The following is a 20,348-nucleotide window of genomic DNA, read 5'->3' as shown; positions in this document are numbered from 1 at the left end:
TTAATTTCTTCTTTAATTTCATTTGGGACACAATAATTATCAGGAGGGTTTTACTAACTTCCATAGTTTTTGTGATGTTTTTGTTAAAAATTTTCAGTTTCATTCTCTTAGGCTTTCACAGAAAGCAAATTGGTCAAGCAATGGCTGTGACTCATCCACATGGCTGACACTGATAAAAGTTCTACAACTGTGGTACAGGATTTCACGGTAAATCCTGAGGGGATTTAACAGAGCTTGTCAAATACAAAAGTTACATTTCTTGGTATGTAAGTCTTGCTTTATCTTAGTCTTAACAATCCAGCAGAAAGTATAAAAACAATGTATTAAAAAAAAGCCATATTAATATGCTGAGCTATAAAAGGCTCAAGTCAACAACTTCTGACATTGACAGTCTTACTGATGACCCACTACTTTTATGGACTACTGGACTATATTGGATTATTTTGCTGAATTCAAGCACCTACAATATTTAAATGGCAATTGAATACCCATCTCTGACAAAACTATACAAAAAAGTGGGATACAAATGCAAGACCATTTTGTATCTGTATATACAAAATAGGATAGATATACAGCTCCTTTCTCTTAATTCAATGAGAAGAAAGATTTGTACTAATAGTTTTTGGACAGTATATTATATCTACATCTTGTGCTATGAATAACTACTAAGAAGACAAAAATATTCTATGTATTAATTATTGAAACTTTCCTATTAATTGGTTTTGAAGCTGTCTCATTGCTATTTGTTTTTCAATAAAATTATTAAAAAATAATTTCCAGTTTCATTGCAGTATAGTTATGTAATGTGCAAGGGATATATTTGATACCTTTGTTCAATGTGCTAGTATATGGTCTATTTTGGAGAGTGGATGGTGTGCAACTGAGAAGAAAATGTATCCTTACATTTTTGGGTGAAACATTTAAAGGTATACTGGTCCATTTCATCACAAGTTTGTTTTAATTCTGTTATTTCTTTGCTGATTTGTTGCATAGTTGATCTACCTCTTTTTGTCAATGGCTGTTAATGTATGCCATCACAAGTGGATTATTGCTCATTTCTTTTTTCTATTTTGTTAAAATTTGTCTCATATAGATGGGTGCTCCTACACTGGGTACATATATACTTATGATATTTATCACTTTTTGCAGTTTTTCTCCAACAAGTATGTGGCAACTTTATCTCTTTTGATCATTCTTGGTTTGTTGTTGACATTGTCAACCACTAGAATAGCTATCCCTGCTTTATTCTGGTTTCCTGTCACATGGAGGGTAGTTTTGCAGCTTGTGACTTTTAGTCTGTAAATTTTCTTTTGAGTTAAATGTTTTTTGCATATAGCATCTTGTTGGATTTGTTTCTTGATCCACTCTGCCATTTTGTTTCTTTGATGAGTGAATTGAGGCCATTTACTGGTATGGTTATTACTGATATATACTGGCTTATCTTTGTCCTGTTATATTCCTGCTGTTGTTTGCTTTATTCTCTGCAGAGCTCACCAGCACCCTGAAGGTCTCTTTGTCTCAGTTTGCCTTCTGCTGATGGAACCTTAACTTAATTTTGAGTTTTAGTTCTCTGAAGACTAAAGATGCTGACAATTTATTCATGTACTTATTGATCACTTACACTTTTTCAGAGAAATATCTGTTCAGTTCACTTGCCACTTACCAACTGTCTTATTTTTCTCTCATTCTGGGTCTTGTTGTATACTCACCTTATGTTTGAATTCACTGTTTAGCCTGGACTGGCTTTGCAGTTGCAGGGATCCTCCTCGCTCAATTTCCTGAATGCTGGGATGACAAGAGCACTCCACCACGCTTGGCATGTATTCTTGGCTATTCAGTTTTGGACTTTTTGTATATTTAAATAGTAGCCCTCTTCAAGAGTAGGTGGCCAAGATTTTTTTCCCCAGATTCCATGTTTCTTTTTACTGCTGCTTTTGCTGAAACTTTTAAATTGATGCAATCTTACTTGTGAATCATTGCCATTATTACATATGATATTGGAGTTCAGAAAGACTTTTTGAAGTGGAACTCAGTTGATTCTGCTGAATCAATTAGTTTATTGACTTGTGTCATGTACCACTCATCAAATAAAGGCTCCTACATAAGGTAACTATGTCACAACTGTTTCACATCTGAACTGTAGCATTATGGAAGTTTGAAGGTTGAGATTTAGCCTGGCAAAGCTGCCTCCTGTTCCCTCTAACATTTTTGAAATCAGACTCCAGGGGCCCCAATTGGTTGTCTCAGGACACAAGAATTACCAGGTCTGTTGTAGTATAATGTCATTCACTAGGAACTAAATAAATATATCAAGCAAGTGACACCATCATGCACAACCAAGACAGAATACAAAGACTTTAATGTTTTACAAGAAAATTTCTAGTGGATTGCAAATATAACTCTCTGTGTTAAACTGACTTGCTTTGTGGGAGGAAAGAAACTAGGGATATTTAGAGGAAATTTCTTATTCCTGAGAGATACTCAAAGGTAAGGCCAGAGCCTATTATGCACCTCCTGCAAAGAAATACATCAAGAGGTTGTTTGTTGATAGATGGCTAAGTGACCCTCCCTGACCAGCTGCCCTGGGATCTCTGGCTCATGGTTGCTGTCACCTCAGCCTGTCACCAGGTGAAGCCTGGACTCCAAGACCAGGCCATGTTGAAATGGCTGATGTTGCAGAGTGGCTCCTAAGGATGTGATGCTGAGTCCTGGAGGTTGCTGGGCTGGAACATGGCTTAGGTAGCCCTGCTAGGTGGAAGGGAGATTGTGGCAACTCTGACTAGAGCAAGCGATTCTGTGAATACACACATAATTGAGAACTGTGTGGGGAGAGGAGGAGAAGGGGGCTTAAACCCAGGAACTGGAAAAGGAAGAGCTGGTGACCAGGCACACTGTGGTGGAGACAGGAACTGGTGTGGAAAGACCAGGCAGCAAGGGAGGGGTTGGGCTGAACTCAGTCCTGGCTCTGGAGAAGGAAGCAAATGTAACATGGGAGCCAGAGGGCCACTTGAGCCTCCTAAGCAGCAGACAGCACTGAATCAGGAAGAAACCTGCCTCACTGGAGAGAAACCCGGGAATCACGACACTGAGTGCTCTGTCCTCCCAGGTGCCTGGAGTTACCCTTTTTACACTGCTCCATTCTCTGCCGAATTGTTGGGGCCTGATGAATGTTTCTGGCTTAGAGATTATATGAAGTTCCTAAAGCCCAGAGATTTCATATTTGGAGTGTTAAGCAGGGAGGACATAGGACTGTATGTATAAGGATCACTCCCAATGCTGCAGACTCCCTGTACTCAGGGAATAGGACCACATAGGAGAGCTGAGCTTTGATATAAATTTTGCTTGCTCAATCAGCTCTGATGCTTCCTTCCATTGCATAGAATGGAATAAGTGAAAAAAAAATAAAAGAGGAAGAGAAAGAAGAAGCAATAACCAGAAGGGAAAATAGTGTGGCTTCATACTCAGCAGGGTTTAATGAATACACAATACTTCAGCCTCATTCATTCTTGAGAAACATTTATTATTACAGCTCAATCCCCATGTTCACTAGATCCTACATTTTGCTTCAAACATTCTGGTGTGGTAGAGGAGAGGCCAGTCTTATACTTGCTGCTACAAGTGCCCCATGGTTTTCTTTATCCAGGGCAGAAAGTGGGAAACCTTTGTAAAGACTGCTGGGGGTCTTCCATTCTTTCTTCCATAGGAGAAAATGCCTTGGATCACTTTGTTACACACGAGGGGACCCCCAGAGTCTCCCTGCAGACAGAGAAGGAAAATCTGTGTTGGCCTACACATGGTGGTATCTTGGAGTCCCACAGCAGGTGACCTCTGTCAGGGGCTGTGAGCAGGGATCAGATCCTGGCAGACCTGGTTACATCCTGCAACCACAGGGTCTATCCTGACCCCAACTTTACTTTTCAGTCTTAAGTTATTTTAAGACTGTGCAATCCTCACAGATAATCTGCTGATAACGCCATAGTCAGTTACCTTACATTTCCCCACCTTGTACACCTATCCTCTCAGAGTGTAGAGTAAAGATTACATTGCTAGACAACCCCAGCTTCCAAGCCCTGGACTTAGGTCTAGGGGATTGGACACTACCACCCCCCCATGGAGTTCCTCCTTCCCTGGGTTCTGTTTATAGATAGTGAAATCCTCACCTTGAAACCAGTCTTGTAAATCCTTGGGTCTCCCACACAAATTTCAGTGTCATCAGAATACACATGCATGCATGATCTGCATTTTAACTCATTTTGCACTGTCAGCTCCACCTCCTGTAGTTTAGTTGCTAGGGGGCCTGATGGGCTCATTCTTCCCCAGCCTGCCATGTGGCATGTGTCCCCTGGGTTCAATTGGGTCATGTCCTCATGCAGACTGAGGAGCTGCACAGCTTTGCTCAGCTTGACGTTTTTCTTCAGCTGATGGGGAAAAAGCAAGAGATTCCAGACCATCCTATGGTATAGACCCTATTCCTTCTGGGCCTGGACATCATGATGACCAAGATGACAAGGAGTGAAAGAGTAGGGTCCTAGGGGAAAATACAATCCTACATGAGGAGGACAAACATATAAAGGTGTGCCTGACCTGTAGCAGCATGATGTCATTGGAGAAGTTTTGAGGAGTATAGTCTGGGTGTGGGATGGATTGTCTCACATGGATGACCTGCTGGGTCTTCTCATGTTCCTGGATGTTGTGGGCCCCCAGGGTGACATTCATTGAGCTATACAGAGAGGATAGTGGGTTGAGGGATGTGGCACCAAAGATCACACCCCCAAGGAGCTGTGCAGAGTAGGCAGCAGCTGCTTTTCTTGGCAGTGTGGACCTTCAGTCTTCTAGCCTATGTCACTTGTTCTGTGCTCTTGCCCTCTGACTCCATAGCTTACCTCTCCTTTATATCATCCTTTCCATTTCCAAGTCTTCTTTCCTTTTTAAAGTAATGGGAGTTGAACCCAAGACCTTTGCTCTGAGATACCACCCCATCCCCCAGCCCTTTTTCATTTAGTTTTATTTTTGAGATAGGGTTTCACTAAGTAGTTAACTTACTCAGACTGGCCCAAAAATTTTTTTCTGAACTTTCACTACTATATGCTTGAAGTATATAATGATTATATTCATTGCAAGAGAGTAGTCCATGTTCAGAAAACATTAAATTTCCTTTTTTTCACTGTTCTCCAACTCCCTTTTATTTTCCAGCATAAGATTCATTTATTTATCGTATAAGTCTTTATAAATATAATTATCATATATTCAGATATTGTGCTGAAACTTGACCCTCCTGCCTTTCCTGCTTTCTGATGAGCTCTTACAGACTTGTGTACTTTCACCCAGGAGCTCCTACAGAAGGCCTTGCTGTGGTCTCAGGAAGTGTGGGCTAGTTGTTGCTTTTACCTTCCCTGGCAGTGAGCAGCTGTCAGCACAAATTTCTTTGTCACCAAGACACCACCACATCTCCTAAGCTTCTTGCCATCCAGAAACTTGATAAATGCCATGTAGGGATGGGAGTGTGGCTTGGCCTCCTGACCACCGATTATCTCCACTGAAAGAAAAGCTAGAAGATTGGGTGACCAGGAGCAGCATTAGCAGGAGGTATAGTGGGGTTGAGGGTGGGATCTGAAGTGCTCTGCAGAGAGTAGGGGAGAGTCCAGTTAGGTTCTGCAGGATGCATCCTTTCAGGCAGGACTTTTTCTGGACCTCAAGTCCTATATCCCTGTTCTGAGAAAGGAAGGAGAGTATTTCTCTTTTATGTCCTAATTTAGTCACAGGTATAGAGGAGGTAAGGTCTGCTGTGTGGTGGTAAAGTTCCAGAAGATATTGGGAAGCTGCCTTCTTTCCTTCTTTCTCACTGAGACTTTCTAATTTCTCTGAGCTTCTGCTAACATCCTGATTGGTGGCCCTTTCTAACAATCTACATATGAGTTTATGAACTTGGATTTTCTCAAATCCTGGTGTTCTAGACCTAACACATTCTGTGTTCTCAATCTGTGTTCTTGGCTGCATGAATGACTGATCTTAAATTGGCCTTTGATCAGTGCTTAGTGGGGTAGTGTGGTGTGGTGGGATTCAGGGCTACAGAACTTTTGGAGGAAGGAGATGCCCCAGACAGGGAACAACTGGGAGTCTGGTGAGGCAGAGGTGGAGAGGACCCTCAAAATGCAACTGCAGAGAGCAAAGGTTAAGCCAAAGCAACAGAAAGTTGGTTGTAGTAATTTTGCCACCGCTGAGAGCAGTTGCCTCTCAGCTGCTTCTCCCTGAGCTTCTTACTGGGCTGGGGTGAGGGATAGAGGGCACTGAATAATGTATTTGGGTCTGGACCACCTCTCCTTTTCAGTTTGTTGGTCTAAGCAGCCTTCTCTCATTTTGAGCAACAGAGTTTGCTTACATTTTGTAGCTTTACATTCTCTGTTATTTTTTTCTTTGTTCTTCATTTTTAATGTTTTTCTAAGCACATCTCATTTTTGCATAATACACAAAATTCTGTGACAAGGCTAATGCCTACTCCTTGAGAGTGTCTAGCCAGCTTTATATTTGTAAGTTTGGGTTTGGGATGGGAAATTAAGGTCAGAAAACTCCTGGCTTAGACTGAGGAAAAATCCTCACCCAAACTAGCAGAAAAGTCAATAGTAGAGAGAATTTTTTGGGGTGTAGTCAGGCCTGGAAAAGGAACACTTACCTGTCCTAGTGTGAGGAGGCAGAAGAAAGATCAGCAGAATTAGGAATGGTGCCATGTCCCCAGGAGGTCTGCTCAGGTAAGAACAGACAGACAACTGTAGCAGGATGAAAGAGGCACAAGCCCTGTGACCTCACTGGTGTATTAGGTCTGTGTCTCTTTGGTTTTGATGGGTGTCACCATTCTACAGATGTTTATGAACATTTTCCTAATTGGTTTAAGTGAAAATGACAGTGTCACCACTAACGACTCTGTGGTTCAGTTACAAGGCATAGCAAGAATAAAGCTCTTGAGCTGGAGTGTGTAGCTTTGACTGCAGCTAGTAATAGATGGAGACCTCAGGAACTGCCTGGCATCTGAAGGGAATTAAAATGACTCATTTTCACAGCTCTGAAGTCTGTTTTCATTCTAATAAGGTTGTGAACAATTATATAGCAGGCTAGATCCAAGGACTAAAAGGCACATGTGTCTTGCTCTTGAAAAGCTGCAAATTGGTTGGAGTCGACTGAAAATCTATGCTTAGGGTACGAGTTGGTAAATTTGGTGGTGAGGTTTGCTTGTAATATGAGATGAAGGCCAGATGTGCTCAAGGGACATGGGAAGTTGGGCATTTTCTTATTCCATGAAATAGTAACAGTTTCTTATTTTTCACAATTATAACCTTATATTTTTAAAAGGATTAAAATATGCTCTGTAACTATAAGTGTTTTGGAGTTTCTCTTTGTTAGGAAGGAAAGTATGGGAATCAAAATTCACTGGATCGAAATGAATCATTGTTTACTCCATTGCAATTAGTGTCCTATTCACTTATGCATTGGTTATTTAATGCTTCTTGATCTGAGATGAGAAAATAACCTTCAAAGAGCCCCACCTCTGAACACAAGAGGTTTTGGAGAGACATTTTTTAATCTAAGGCCATTACTTCACCAATGGTTCTTACTCTTTGCCTTGTGACTATCTTGCTCGACTATCATCATCATGATTCCTGCAGGCTCAACTATCAGCATCATGTATCTATCACCACATGGTGAACTCTGTGTCTTTATGTTCCAATTTCTCTTTTCTTCAGGGAATACTAGTTACTGGATTAAGACCTATCCCACTCTCGTATGACCTGTATTTGATTGTACCTACAAAGTCTCTGTTCCCAAATGAAGTCACATTCACAACTCTGAGTGGATCTAAATATTAGGAGGACATTATTGAATGCAATTCATGTGGGTTGTAGGTTGATTTTTTCCATTCAAAATGAATTCTCACGGCAAGCCTTTAGTTAGGGTTAATGCATTCTAGTGTGTTTGAAGAGATTGGGGTAAGAGAAAAGGAAGAATGAGATAAGGAAAAGGGGAAGCTGACCTATAATATACTATGTGGTTGTTTATTACCATGGGCAACTTGAGCTTTGTCCTGCCTGGGACTCTTAGAGGGTCTGTATGGAATGAAGTTGGCACTCATCTTTTGTAGTTCAGGATCTCAGATCATGCAATGCTGGTTTCCATCCCAACTGGTTGTGTCCTCTCTGGATCCATTAACTCTTCTTCCTTTCAGGGTTGAGCCTGCTCTCAGCTGGAGAAAATTCCTACAGGTTCGGATAATATCTTGAGTCACAAAAGCCAAGAGATGCTTTGGTACTTGGAAATCCAAGGCATTTCTCAAGCCACAGGTGTCTGAAGGGATGAGTGCTAAGGAAAATAGACTCTATAACTAGGAATGCCTTTGACAACCCTTTTTATCCAAGTTTCTCATGTCTTGGATTAGGTGAACTTTTTTATCTCTCTTTTTACTGTGATTCCTTTCTTGCTCAATCATTCTTTTTCTTTAGTGCTTGCCCTTTTCTGTACTTGAGCCTGCTCCAAGGATAGAGGCCTTGACTCACTGACTCTGAAGGAAAGTTAAAAACAAATTGCACTTAATGTTTTATTTTTCTTTTTGGGGACTGGGGAGATGGCTCAGTGGAATAAGCACTTTCCTGGCAAGTGCAAGGGTCTGAGTTCAATCCCCAGTTCCACAAAAAAACCCTCTTTTTTATTTCATAAGTTTTATTCCCACACATACATATTACTTATTTCCTATGCTATTGGTGGTTTTGATCCTCATTTATCTGATTTAGGGATTGTCCAGTCATTTGAACTTGGTGCTTTTGTTTCTGGTCAAGATTCCCTATTGTGTTGGCTTCTGCAAATAACATCATAAGGTTACTTCTTTGGGTTGCAAGAATTTATGAGTGGTAGAAAGACCATGACAATTAAGCGAACTCACTCTGTATGTGTGAAGAACTCTTCATATTGGATTGAATCTGGAGGACTGACAAAGGCCAGGGTTGACATCACAGAGTTAGTAAGCACCATTGTCTAGATCATGTGGGTAAGGATCCATTTTCTCTAAGAATTAGAGAAGAATCCTGCTCCATAGGTAGAGAACAGATTAAGCATTTCCCCCAAATTATCTACAGTTGTAGGAAGTGTGAGCTGATACCTTCCCAATATTTTCCCCAAAATCAGATGCTTTGGAGAGAGCTGGAAGCCTGGAGGCTTTCTTTCCTGGGATTTTCCTGAGCTGAGTTAGAAAAACCCCTTGGCTGGGAGGCTGGAAACCTAGAATAGGGTGGGTATCTGAAGGCCCTCAACATCTTTGGTGTGGAGGAGGCATTGAGGGAGGCCAGGTCCCCTGGCTGAAAGACAGGTGACTCAGGTATTGGAGATCTGGGCCCATCACTGGCTTGTGGGGCTAACTGATTATGTGGTGATAGGCTAGATTAGTTCTTATGTGGCCCAATAACCTGCAACCTAAACCTAGGCCTGGCATGTGTGAGACTCCTTCTGCCTTGCCTGCCAGATTCTCTCCAGTCCCAGTCTCAGACCAGCGTATGTGTGAGAACTTCCACCATACAAGCTAAACCCCTCCAGCAGGAGTCCAGGCCCAGCCTATGTGTGGGACCATCTTCACACTCATGGGAACCTTCTCCATCAGACAGGCCTGATGTGAAACTCTGAAGCTGAAGTCCATGCAGAAAGGCTAGGTGCCAGAACCATCCAGTCAATCCAGGAGCTGAACATCTTGCCAGAGGGATACAGCGGGTTCACTTCCATGGGCTGCAGCAGGAAGATGCTGAGCACAACAGCCAGACCCAAGCTGTTGTGCCAGGTACATGTGGATGAGTTCAAACTTGGAAGATCAAGACCCGGTAAGCTGAGACACTTTGCTAGACTCAGATCTACAAGAGCATTCTCTCTGTTTTTGTCTTGATTGAGAGAGGGGGCAACAGGTAACTGGGGTGAATTAGTCTGCCTGGAAGAACCCAGGTACATCATGGGGAGGTGATCAGACAGAATTTAGGGGAACTAATGAATAAAAATTCCCAATTTAATATCTACTTAGGTACACAGACAAAATGTTTGCTGTTATAGTCTAAAATACAAGCCCATTAGTTACAAAAGTTTGTCAACTGCTAAATATCACTACTCATTATTAGTGTTCCCAATTGTAGCTCTGTAAATACAAAACTGTAACTGTCTTAAAAACATAATGCCTCTTGGGTAAGAATTTTGTTAGATAGTAAGGTTATGATTACACCAAAGCTCTACACCAAAGGTCAGAGGCCAATGCTATGCAAAATGACAAAGACAAGGAGCAAAATGCATTCTCAGGCCCTGAGCTCAACCAGAACAAATGTAGGAGATTCTAGCATAGAAGAAATTGGGAATAACATAACTGAAAGTTCTGAATTAATACTGTCTGAAGTAGAGAAACAACTGCAGAAAGCTATAGAGGCAATCAGATTAGAAATATTCTCTAAAGTATACAAAAATGATAACTGTACTGAAAGAATTACTAAGTGCTTCTAAAGAAGACACTGATAAAAATAGAGGAGGATAGAAAAATTATGGAATCCTGGAATGAGAAATATAGAAAAGAAACAAATTACATGAAGAAATTCAAAGATATTTACAGAAAACTAAAACCTCAATCACAAGACAGAACAGTCTGAATGAAAGTAAAAATAGAGTTTCAGATCTTGAAAATACCATTGCAGCTAGTTAAAAGGTAAGAAAAGATTTCTTAAAAACAACTAGGATGTAGGAAAAAATAATTCAACATCTGCAAGATGATGCAAAGATGAACAATGTGAGACTAATAGGAATCAATGAGAAAGAATCAATACAAATGATTAAAAAAAGAATATTGGCAGACTACCAGAAAACTTCCCAAATATTGGGAAACTAATGGACATTCAGTAACCAAAGCATATAGAACTCCAGAGAACATCAATCCAAATAAAAACACACTGAGACATATAATAGTGAAGATCCCAGAAATCCAGAATAAGTACAGTGTATTAAAATCCACTAGAGAAAAGAAACAGATCACATTTAAAGAAAACCCATCAGAATAATGGCAGATTTATCTTCACAAACCATCAAGTCAAGAAGAGCATGGAGCAAAATATTTCAAGTCCTCCAAGAAAACAAATTACAGCCCAGATGTCTATACCCTTCATAACTATCTTTAAAGTTTGATGGAAAAGTGAAATACTTCCATGACAAAGAACAATTAAAGAATTCATGATTACAAAGCCAACCCTACACAGACTACTAAAAGATATTCTAGAGAGGGACCAAAATGAACACAACTCCATAAAGGAGAATGGAAAGAACCTACCAAATAGTGCAAATAATTAAACACAGGAGAAAAGTGGGTATAAAACAGCAGGTAAATAGCATGTCAATCATAAACCAATATATCTCAATTATAACCATCAATGTAAATGGACTGAATTTACCAATTAAAAGAAATAGATGGGCAGACTGGATTGGGAAGCAAAATATAACAATATGTTGTGTACAAGAAGCACACTTAACTCATAAAGAAATTCATAGGCTGAAAGTCAAAGGATGGAAAACAATAATACAAGCCCCAGCACCTCAGAAATAATGCAAGGTAGTAATCCTCTTCAAAGACAGTCTCAACTTCAAACCAAGAATGATCAAATGAAATAAAGAAGTCCACTACATACTGGTTAGGGGAACAATTCCAGAGGAAGATGTAATACTCATAAATATGTATGCACCAAACATGGGAGCACCCAATTATATAAGACAAATCTTAATGAACATGAAAAATATAATATCCAATACCACATTCTTAATAGGAGACCTTAACACCCCTTTATCCCAAAAAGATAGGTCAAGTATGTAAAAAATCAGCAAAGAAGTTGCAGAACTGAACCAGAGCTTGGAACAAATGGACTTAGTGGACATATACAGAGCATTCCACCCAAGCACAGCTGAATATACATTTTTTTGGCTGCACTTGGGACATTTTACAAAATAGACTACAGGGCTTGCAGGTTGGCTTAGTTGTTTAAGCACCTGTGCAGGCAAACACAGTCAGGTGTTGTGGACCTCGGTTCGATTCCTAGCTCAAGATATCTTACACAACTTGTGATTGAGAAAGCCTGAACCAGCCAAAAAAAAAATCCTTCTCAACTTTGGGCTGGGGAGATAGCTCAGAAGAATAAGCACTTGCCTGGCAAGTACAAGGTTCTGAGTTCAATCCCCCATTCTGCAAAAAACAAACTAACTAAAATAGACCACATACTAGTCCATAGGTCATGCTTAAGTATATTCAAGAAAAGAGAAATTATCCCATGCATTCATTAGCTCTTATGCTTTGATTAATTAAAAAATGTGTATGACACTTACTATGTTCATGTTCATCCATTCTAGCCACAACAATTATTCTTATAAATAAACACAGTACCTAAGCTGAACATATATATATATATATATATATATATATATGTAGTAATTTTGCATAGTTTCGAAGTAAATATATGATTTTCCTCCTTGTCATTCTGCTCTTTCTCTTCTGTACAGAAAATTGAGCTTTTCTTATGTTTCTCCTCACAGCATGTTTTCAAGGTCAGAACAAGAACTATGTGCTGACACAAGATCTCTGTTCCTTGTACTCAGGAGAATATGCCACTGAGATCCTTCAAGGCTGAGAGGTGAAGGGACTATTCACTGAGGACCATGACTGCAGAGATAGATAATGTGCCCACATTTAAAGATTGTGATGAGCAGGAAGAAGGACCTGTTAACTCACAACTGAAGCACACACTTCCCTCTGCAGCAGAGCACAGATCTGCCAGGACCCCTGAAGAGCTGTGACTCTGCCACTTACTGGAGAGCCAGCACAGTACACTGTGCTCTAACCAGGCCAAACCTGACACCTTGAACATTAGAGGCTTTTCCAGGTACTGTGTAAATGGCCCTAATTGTGTTCAATGTTGGGTGTGTCCAGGCTTCAGTAAGAGCAGGGATTAAATTTTTGACCAGCTCTGGGGTTAGAATTGGACTCAAGAAAATGTTCCACCTTTTCATAGCTGAGTTTGTACAGCAAGGCATGCAAGTCAAATAAAGACAAGCCTGCTTATGCTGCCTTCCATTCTCCTCATCTTCCTCCTGCTTTCAAGCAAGGAGCATTTCTGAGCTCTGAGTCACTCATTCTACCTTTCTTATGCCTGCTCCCATAATGCACTTGAGAATTGCAGCATGTAATGTGTATTTTTGGTGCATAAACTCTAAAGAGGTATTATCTTCAGAACTACCCTACTTTCATTGTTATGGATTTCAAACCCAGATCTAAGCCAGGAAACTCACCCAGCAAAGTGACATGAAAATCAGAGAAACCACAAAAATTCAACAACAGGCTGCCTTTCTGCATCATTTGCTTAACACACACTATTTGTCTAACTTACAACAATGATTTTTCAAAGATGTTGTAAATTACAAATCCATTTACTCTAAGTAAATCTAGTACTTTGATGGGGCCACTTGCTAAAATAGTATTTTTGAGGGTTTTGTTTTCTGGGATTTCTTTCAAAGGAAGGAACTAGATCTAGGGGCAGGAATTTTTCTTTTAGTCCCCAGTCAGAAGCTGCCTTCTCCCTCTAAAGTGGCCAAAGAGAATGAGGAGATTATGATGTAGCATGATTTGTGTACAACATGTAAAAGGGCTGAGATTAGCATTGGTGTCACGTGCCTGTAATCCCAGCACTTGGAAGGCTGAAAACAGGAGGATCACTATGAGTCTGATCTTTTTGATGAGACCCTGTAGACTGTGTATTAGACACATTAAAAAAAGAGAAAGGGTAAGCCTTTGGGAATTCCATGAGCTCAGCAGGAGATTTTTGCTCCAAGTCACAAAAGAGTGTAATATTGTGTATATTTGGGACAGAGAAGCACTAATTTAGAGCCAAGTTGTGATTGGCAGTATTGAATATTAGTGATGTGACCCCTCAGCCCATGCTGAGGGGTCACATCACTAATAAGTGTTCAGCAACCTTAGCTGACTTCCAAGGAGACATTTATTTAAGCAAAAACTACACACTATCCTCTAAGCTAAAGACTTCCCAATCAAGAGAAACCTAAGTGCTATTAAAACTCATGGATGTAGGGCAGGCTGAATAGTTCAGTGGACTAAAGCACCTGCTTCGGTAGACAAAGGGGTCGAGATTTCGATCCCCAGGCCTGCCGTGCTGGCCTCACCCCCAGGGCATACTGAGACAGCAATTGAAACTGGGCATAGTGGCCTGTAATCCCAGAACTTGGGAGGCTGTAAACAGGATGATCACTATGAGTCCGATCTATGCAGTGAGACACTGTACACCCTACACACCCTTTCCCAAATACAAAAAGAAAAAAATCATGGCTGTAGCAGTAACAATGATGACCTAAACACTCCAGGTGTTTCTCGATTTTTCCACCATGGCAGGCTCACCGACTCAAGCTTGATTCTGCAGAGGCTGGCACTGTCATATTGACAGGCATTACAGTTCTCCATGGGTAGTTTAGACATGTGTGTTTCCTGCAATTTGATTTTGTATAGAGACATTAAAGTCTAATACTCTTAATACAAATGAAACTAAGCCTATCCACTATCATCTTACCTGCCTGCTGCCCTCTCTACACATGAAAAGTACCTCTGTTTTGTTTTTTTTTTTGTTTTTTTTTTCCTTTTTTCAGTACCAGGGATCAAACTCAGGACCTTGTGCTTGCCAGGCAAACACACATTCCACTGAGGTATCTTTCTGGCCCAAAAGTACCTCTTTTGACTCACTTAACAACTTCATACCTGGAAACTGAATGACTTAAGTCATGTCCAAATCTCATACACTTCAGGAATATCATGTAATAATATTGATAGAAATTATACCCAGGTATAAAAATAAGATATTGCATTTCTATAGATCTCCCACATGGGCCTTATGAACAAATATGGAAGATAGAGAGGGGGTTAATTTGGAAATTATTTAACACTGTCAGTTTCCTCTACAGCAAGCTATTATTATGCTCACCATAGATCCCTAAGGCTTTGGTCTTAGTAAGCACTTACAGAGAGCCCACTCTGGCCTCATCTTAGTCTGACAGAGTTTTTATTCTTAATCCCAGGGACAAGTTATTGGAATTCTAATAAATCCATGTCATTCTACCACTTCCAGTGCAGCCCACAATATAAAGAAAGAAGCAAACACATATCTTTGCTTGTGGGAGCCAAGGGGTGTCCTAAGTACAGTCTGAACCATGGCTAACTGGTACAAAAGCCTAAACCCAGGGCTGAATGAGGGTTTTATTAATTTGTGAAGAAGAGTGTGACTTGGGGCTAAGTGACTGGGAGAATGGTGGGAAGTCTGTGAGTACTGTGAGCTGGGCCAGGTAGGAAGAATGGCGCTTCTGCAATATGCAGAGAGAAGCTTGCAGAAAGAGTACCATATCTGAGTAAGAGGTAGCCTCTAAGTTTGGAGGAGTCTCCATAACACAATCTGAGGCCATGTCTTGGGTTTTGGTCAGCTGCCTCAGCTTTGATGTCTGGCCTTCTTGCATTGGAGCAGAAACTCTGTTGACCCTCAGTTGCAGCCTAGAGCACACTGTCTCACAGCCTAGGTCACACTTAGTAGTAGGAGCTACAGGTGGGCATCATTGCTGTCCACCACTTCAAAGGCTACACATCAGCGCCTCCCCTAGATCCATTTGCATTGCTTAAAGCCCATGAGGTATTAAACTATTACTCCACCCAGTTTTGTACATATCAATATATGGAATTAGGGCAAAGTTTAGCCACCATGGAGACAAATAATTGTCTTTCAAGAAGGGCTATGGGGGAGATACTTCAGCAGCATAGCACGAGGTTCTGAGTTTGATCCCTGGTTTAAAAAAAGTCTTTCTGGTGGGTCTCAACAGCATTTGGGGAGAATTTGTTTGTTGATATATGAAAACCTGTCCATTTTCTTGTGCTTCTGCAGAAAAAAGGCCTCTGTAAGATAAAATACTGATAGAGCCCACATGTGGCCAGAAGTTTTAGCTTCGAGACCAGCAGGGATAGGGTAAAAGGGGCTAAGATGCAAGGACAGCTGAGCATACAGGAGGACACAGGTTTGAGGGTCCCTGCCCAAGTGAGAGGCGGGACCACAGGTTCTGATCCCACCAGACTTTCTCTCTAGGTCTTTGAATGGAACTACATGTGGTTCTGCATGTCCCAGGGGGGTGATTTAAGAAAAGAAAAACATCGCATCCTTGTGACCTAGTGAGGACAGGAGTTGGTGGTCTGTGGCAACTGTGAGAGGAGACAAAATAGAATGGTCAGCCAGGTACCTATACACCTAGTCTTGGTCTTAGAGGAGAAAGGGGAAGGAAACAAATTTCAGGTGAGAATGAAGAGTCACTGACTATACGCTTGACCACTTTATCTCCAAACCTGTTGGAGAGAAATGTTTCATTCAATAAGACCCTTCTCCTAGCTAACAAAATAGAGCTGAGTGGTGACATCAGTGGTGCCTGACTGATATTTAGGATGCATGTCCCCCATCTGCCATGTAACACATAAAGAGGTTGCATGTTCACCCTGAGACCCAGGATAAGAGCTAGGAATTTTTTTTTCCTAATAGTGCAGAGCTTCAGGGTTTACAAAAGGAAACAGAACATAGAAACTAAAGCAAGTAAGATAGAGTTAATTAACATCTTTGAGTGAGGATTTGGGAAGATACTGAGAGGAACAAGAGTGATAGGTGCTCAGTCTTGCCTTAAAGGAGGCTTTTTGAATCCTTGTGTCCCCAGCACAGATCTGAGTACTCTGTCATATCTTGAGGAGGCAAAAATCAGCAGATTTATGTTACTGCCCTGCTTCGCATAGAACTGGTCTCTGAGCATGGATATCAGTGAAGAAAGAAGCAACCAGCCCTCTTAGTGAGAAAGACATTTATTTAGTTGCTGGTGGCTGCTCTAGAGAAATTCTAGACTCAGGCCAGGAAAGATGGTTGCTCACAAAAGTGCTCAGTTTGCTTTCTTCAGTCAGTGGTGTTTCATGGTTTTCTTTATCCATCTTAGAAAATGTGAGACTTTAGTGTAGATGCATGGAGTTGTGCCATCCTTTTTTCCATAGGAGACAATGCCTTGGGCCACATTATTACACACGAAGGGGCCTCCAGAGTCACCCTGTAAATAAAAAGTGAGGCCATGAAGCCTCCTGGACTTGACCCCTATCATATCCCAAATACTTCTTGAAGTACTATTCTCAGTGTGCTGGTGAGAGATGAGGGGAAGGGACAGGCCCTGAGTCTTTAGCTGCCAAGCAAAGAACAGTGTTACTGTTTATCTCTCTGTCACACTTTGTCCTTGCCCCAGGTCCTGGGATCTCATCCCTGTAGAGTCCTGTGGGACCATTGGTTTCTACCTACTATTAAAGTCATAGACAGATATGAATGGGCCAGACACCAAGCAACAGAAATGAACCTTCCTGACCAACAGGGTTAGGAGGCTCTGGGGACCTAATTGGCTATAATTGCTACACACACAGGGAATGGTTTTCTAATGCCTGGTATTTAAATACAGGCAGCTTGTTGTAAACTCCTGCTTCCAGAGAGGCACTCTTCTCCAGAGGCCTCTTGGTGAAGTGGTGGAAGCTTCAGTTACTTCCCAACTCAGGCCGCTCCCTTTATCTCTTTTCACCTAGAATTATCACAGCCTATATTTGAGGAAGCCCTGTTGCTCAGGCCTCCTGGTCCTACATATGTCCAAAATACACTTTTGTGCAAAGCCAAGAGTAATAGGTGTTCAGTCTTACCTTAAAGGAGGCTTTTCTAATCTTTGGGTCCCCAGCACAGATCTGAGTAGCTCTGTCATATCTGGAATAGCGGGTCTCACACTTCTCATCCTTTTGCACCGTCATCTCCACCTCCTGCAGTGTGGTTGCTCTTTTACGCCCTGGGGCCAACCGTCCCCATCCAGCCACATGGCACATAGCACCTGGCTTTACCTGGGACTTGCCTTTTGGCAACCTGAGAAATTGCACCTCTTTAGTCAGGTTGGCCTTTTCCTCCAGCTGATGGGAAAGAAGTAAAAAAGTACAGATTAGCCTTTGTGTGCTTCAGGGCCTGGACACAGCGAAAGACATGATGGCAGAGGGAATGCTCAGGGCCCCAGTGGGAGGTGCAACCTTGTGTGAGGAAAGCAAGAGCAGCAGGAAGATGTGTCACACCTGCAGCAGCATGATGTCATTGGTGTACAGTTCAGTACTATAATTTTCATGAGGGAGGGCTTTTTTTACACGGATGATCTGCTGGGTCTTCTCCTGTTTCTTGATGTCATGGGCACCCAGGGTGACATTTATTGAGCTGGACAAACAGGAAAGTGAGTTAAGGGATATGAAGGAACAGAGGACACATGACAAAAGCTATAAGGAGCAGGCAACAGCTGATGTAGTGTGGAGCTGTCTCTGAGAGCAGAGCCCTCTGCATAATTGTGCCCTCTGCTTTTTAATAACTGAGGCTGAATTCTCACGCCTTGGGCACTAGAAGTCCTCAGCAGTTAGATACCTTCAGTAAAGCACAGGAAATTACTTTGCTTTGCATCATTAGGAGAAGCATGGTCTTATGTTTATATTTATCAGGGTTGATTGCCCTGGTCTTTTTGATGTCAAGAATTTGTCTGTTGCCAAATACCTTGTCTTCCTGGGAGACACGGCTGGCCCTTTCTCAACCTCACAGAGTCTCCTGCATGTGTTTCACCAGGAGCTCAGGGAGCTCAATGGGAGGAAGGCTCTCTGAGAAGGGTTTTCCCAAGACAGTGGGCAGTTTTCCACTCCTCACCTCCCTGAACAGTGAGCCGCTGTCAGTACAAACTTCTCATTTATCAGGAAGCCACCACATATAGCATCATCCCCGATCCAAAGGTAGGCCATGTAGGGGCGGGAGTGGGGTTTGGCTTCATGTCCCCCGATGATCTCCGCTGAAAGAAAAGGGCTAATTGTTGCAGCCGCTGAGTGACTGCATGAGCATCTACTTGGTGGTTCCAGAAATTTGGGCGTTTAGCCACCTGGGATGTTCTGGAGCTGGGAAGAACCTGAAGGAAGAGGTCTCAGTTTTTCCTGCCTAGGGATGGAAATCAGGTCTTGGTCTAGAAATCTTTGTTTTGCATGAAGTGGAGTATGCCTGTCTGAATACAAGAAAATCCCAGGAACTTTTCCAATTCTTCCACTGACCTTTCATTGCCATTGAGTATCCAAAACCCTCCAAGTCTTGTAATGTCTAGCATGGTGATGCTTCCTACTGGCCGGGCTTCAGGTGTAATCTAGATGTTATCTGATCCTCTTTCCTAGGTTCTCACATGTGGATGCCTCAGAACTGTTCATTGGTTGTGTGAGGTAGCAGCTCCAGGCAGTCTCTGGATGAAGGTTGGCAGGATAGTGTTGATTGTGGGAGACAGGGAAGTTAGATTCTGTCTCTGTGGTTCATATAGAAAGCAGGGGAGACAGTAAGGATTGGGGTTAAAAGTAGAGGTGGAAGAGGGAGCTAGGATTGAAGAAAGACAAAAGTAGTGTTCTGGAGATAGTAATTCCATACATTCTGGGCTTACTGAGCTCTGCGCATCTCTCCTAAGCAGCTGATGAGGACAACACCTTTCTCCTACCCAACATGGAAAACAGATCTATTCTGCCCTCTCCAAGAGTATGTCACATTTCTTCCTGTAATTTCTCATCATTTGCATTCACTTTGAATAAAGACCCACTTCACAAATGACAAAGGTAGGGTCTCATGAAGGGATGGTTTCCCCTGGCTCTAGTTGAGAACAATCTATGGTAACCTATCCAGAGTCATACTTGGTGTTATCTGGTGAGATTGGAGGTCATGCTCAGATAAATTCTGGTAGACAGAAGGATCATGGGTGTGGAGAGGACAGGACACCCATATCCTCTGTAGAATGGGGCTTGGGTTCTCAGGGATGAAGATAGAAACTTACCTGCCCTTGTCCTGAGGGTCAGAAAGATCAACATGAGCAGGAGCAGCTGCATCTTCCCAAGAAGGCTTCCCAGGTAAAAGCTTCTGAAGATCTGTCCTTGCTGTATTTTATCCCCCAGAAGAGGAAGGGGAAGGAGCTGGTTCAGTGACTTATGTTTCCCACTGGTTTTGTAATGCTTCATAATGGGAGGTTTTCTAAGACAATACCCATCTCCCAATGCCTCCCCAACCCCATGACTCTTCTATGTGGCTGTGTGAAAATCACACAGTGACCACAGCTGATGATTCAGAGTAAATCATCTGTTCCAGCCCACAGGACTAACCCAGGTGTGTAAGGTGGGGATTGGAGGATGTGGTATTGGCCAGTACAGCCTCAGAAATCTGGGT

The 20,348-nt window shown here is 41.9% G+C and overlaps 2 protein-coding genes across 3 annotated transcripts; both read right to left on the bottom strand.

The window, feature by feature from the left end:
* Nucleotides 1–3,537: 3,537 nt before the first annotated feature.
* LOC101576326 (granzyme H) lies at nt 3,538–6,811 on the bottom strand. 2 transcript variants are annotated; one of them, XM_023705305.1, is made up of 5 exons: nt 6,671–6,811; nt 5,389–5,548; nt 4,585–4,720; nt 4,161–4,418; nt 3,538–3,756 (listed from the first exon to the last, which is right to left on the bottom strand). In XM_023705305.1, the coding sequence occupies exons 1-5, from the start codon at nt 6,723–6,725 to the stop codon at nt 3,613–3,615; spliced, it is 753 nt and encodes a 250-aa protein (XP_023561073.1). In that variant the 5' UTR covers nt 6,726–6,811; the 3' UTR covers nt 3,538–3,612. The 2 variants fall into 2 exon arrangements, with proteins under 2 accessions (XP_023561073.1, XP_004645127.1); XM_004645070.2 differs by having other exon boundaries at nt 5,389–5,536.
* Nucleotides 6,812–16,969: 10,158 nt separating this feature from the next.
* Nucleotides 16,970–20,125, bottom strand: LOC101575927 (granzyme B(G,H)-like). Its single transcript, XM_012517821.2, has 5 exons — nt 19,963–20,125; nt 18,813–18,951; nt 18,203–18,338; nt 17,789–18,046; nt 16,970–17,160 (listed from the first exon to the last, which is right to left on the bottom strand). Exons 1-5 carry the CDS (start codon nt 20,012–20,014, stop codon nt 17,017–17,019), a joined length of 729 nt encoding a protein of 242 aa, XP_012373275.1. The 5' UTR covers nt 20,015–20,125; the 3' UTR covers nt 16,970–17,016.
* Nucleotides 20,126–20,348: the final 223 nt, after the last annotated feature.

Source organism: Octodon degus, unplaced genomic scaffold (genome assembly GCF_000260255.1).
Source record: "Octodon degus isolate 3935 unplaced genomic scaffold, OctDeg1.0 scaffold00217, whole genome shotgun sequence".
NCBI classification, from domain to species: domain Eukaryota; kingdom Metazoa; phylum Chordata; class Mammalia; order Rodentia; family Octodontidae; genus Octodon; species Octodon degus.
The sequence above is the reverse complement of the archived record's forward strand: the minus strand, read 5'-3'. Positions and strand labels throughout refer to the sequence as shown.

Bases quoted from the DNA above. Each gene is read 5' to 3' on its own strand.
- LOC101576326 (XM_023705305.1), bottom strand. From the start codon at position 6,725: ATGGCACCATTCCTAATTCTGCTGATCTTTCTTCTGCCTCCTCACACT. The intron at 5,549-6,670 runs GTAAGTGTTCCT...CCAATCTTCTAG, and splicing joins GCCTCCTCACACTAGGACAG to CTTTTCTTTCAGTGGAGATA. The intron at 4,721-5,388 runs GTAAAAGCAACA...CTCTCTGTATAG, and splicing joins GCTGCTCACTGCCAGGGAAG to CTCAATGAATGTCACCCTGG.
- LOC101575927 (XM_012517821.2), bottom strand. From the start codon at position 20,014: ATGCAGCTGCTCCTGCTCATGTTGATCTTTCTGACCCTCAGGACAAGG. The intron at 18,339-18,812 runs GTGAGGAGTGGA...CTGTTTGTCCAG, and splicing joins GCGGCTCACTGTTCAGGGAG to CTCAATAAATGTCACCCTGG. The intron at 18,047-18,202 runs GTGTGACACATC...CTTTCCCATCAG, and splicing joins ATGACATCATGCTGCTGCAG to CTGGAGGAAAAGGCCAACCT.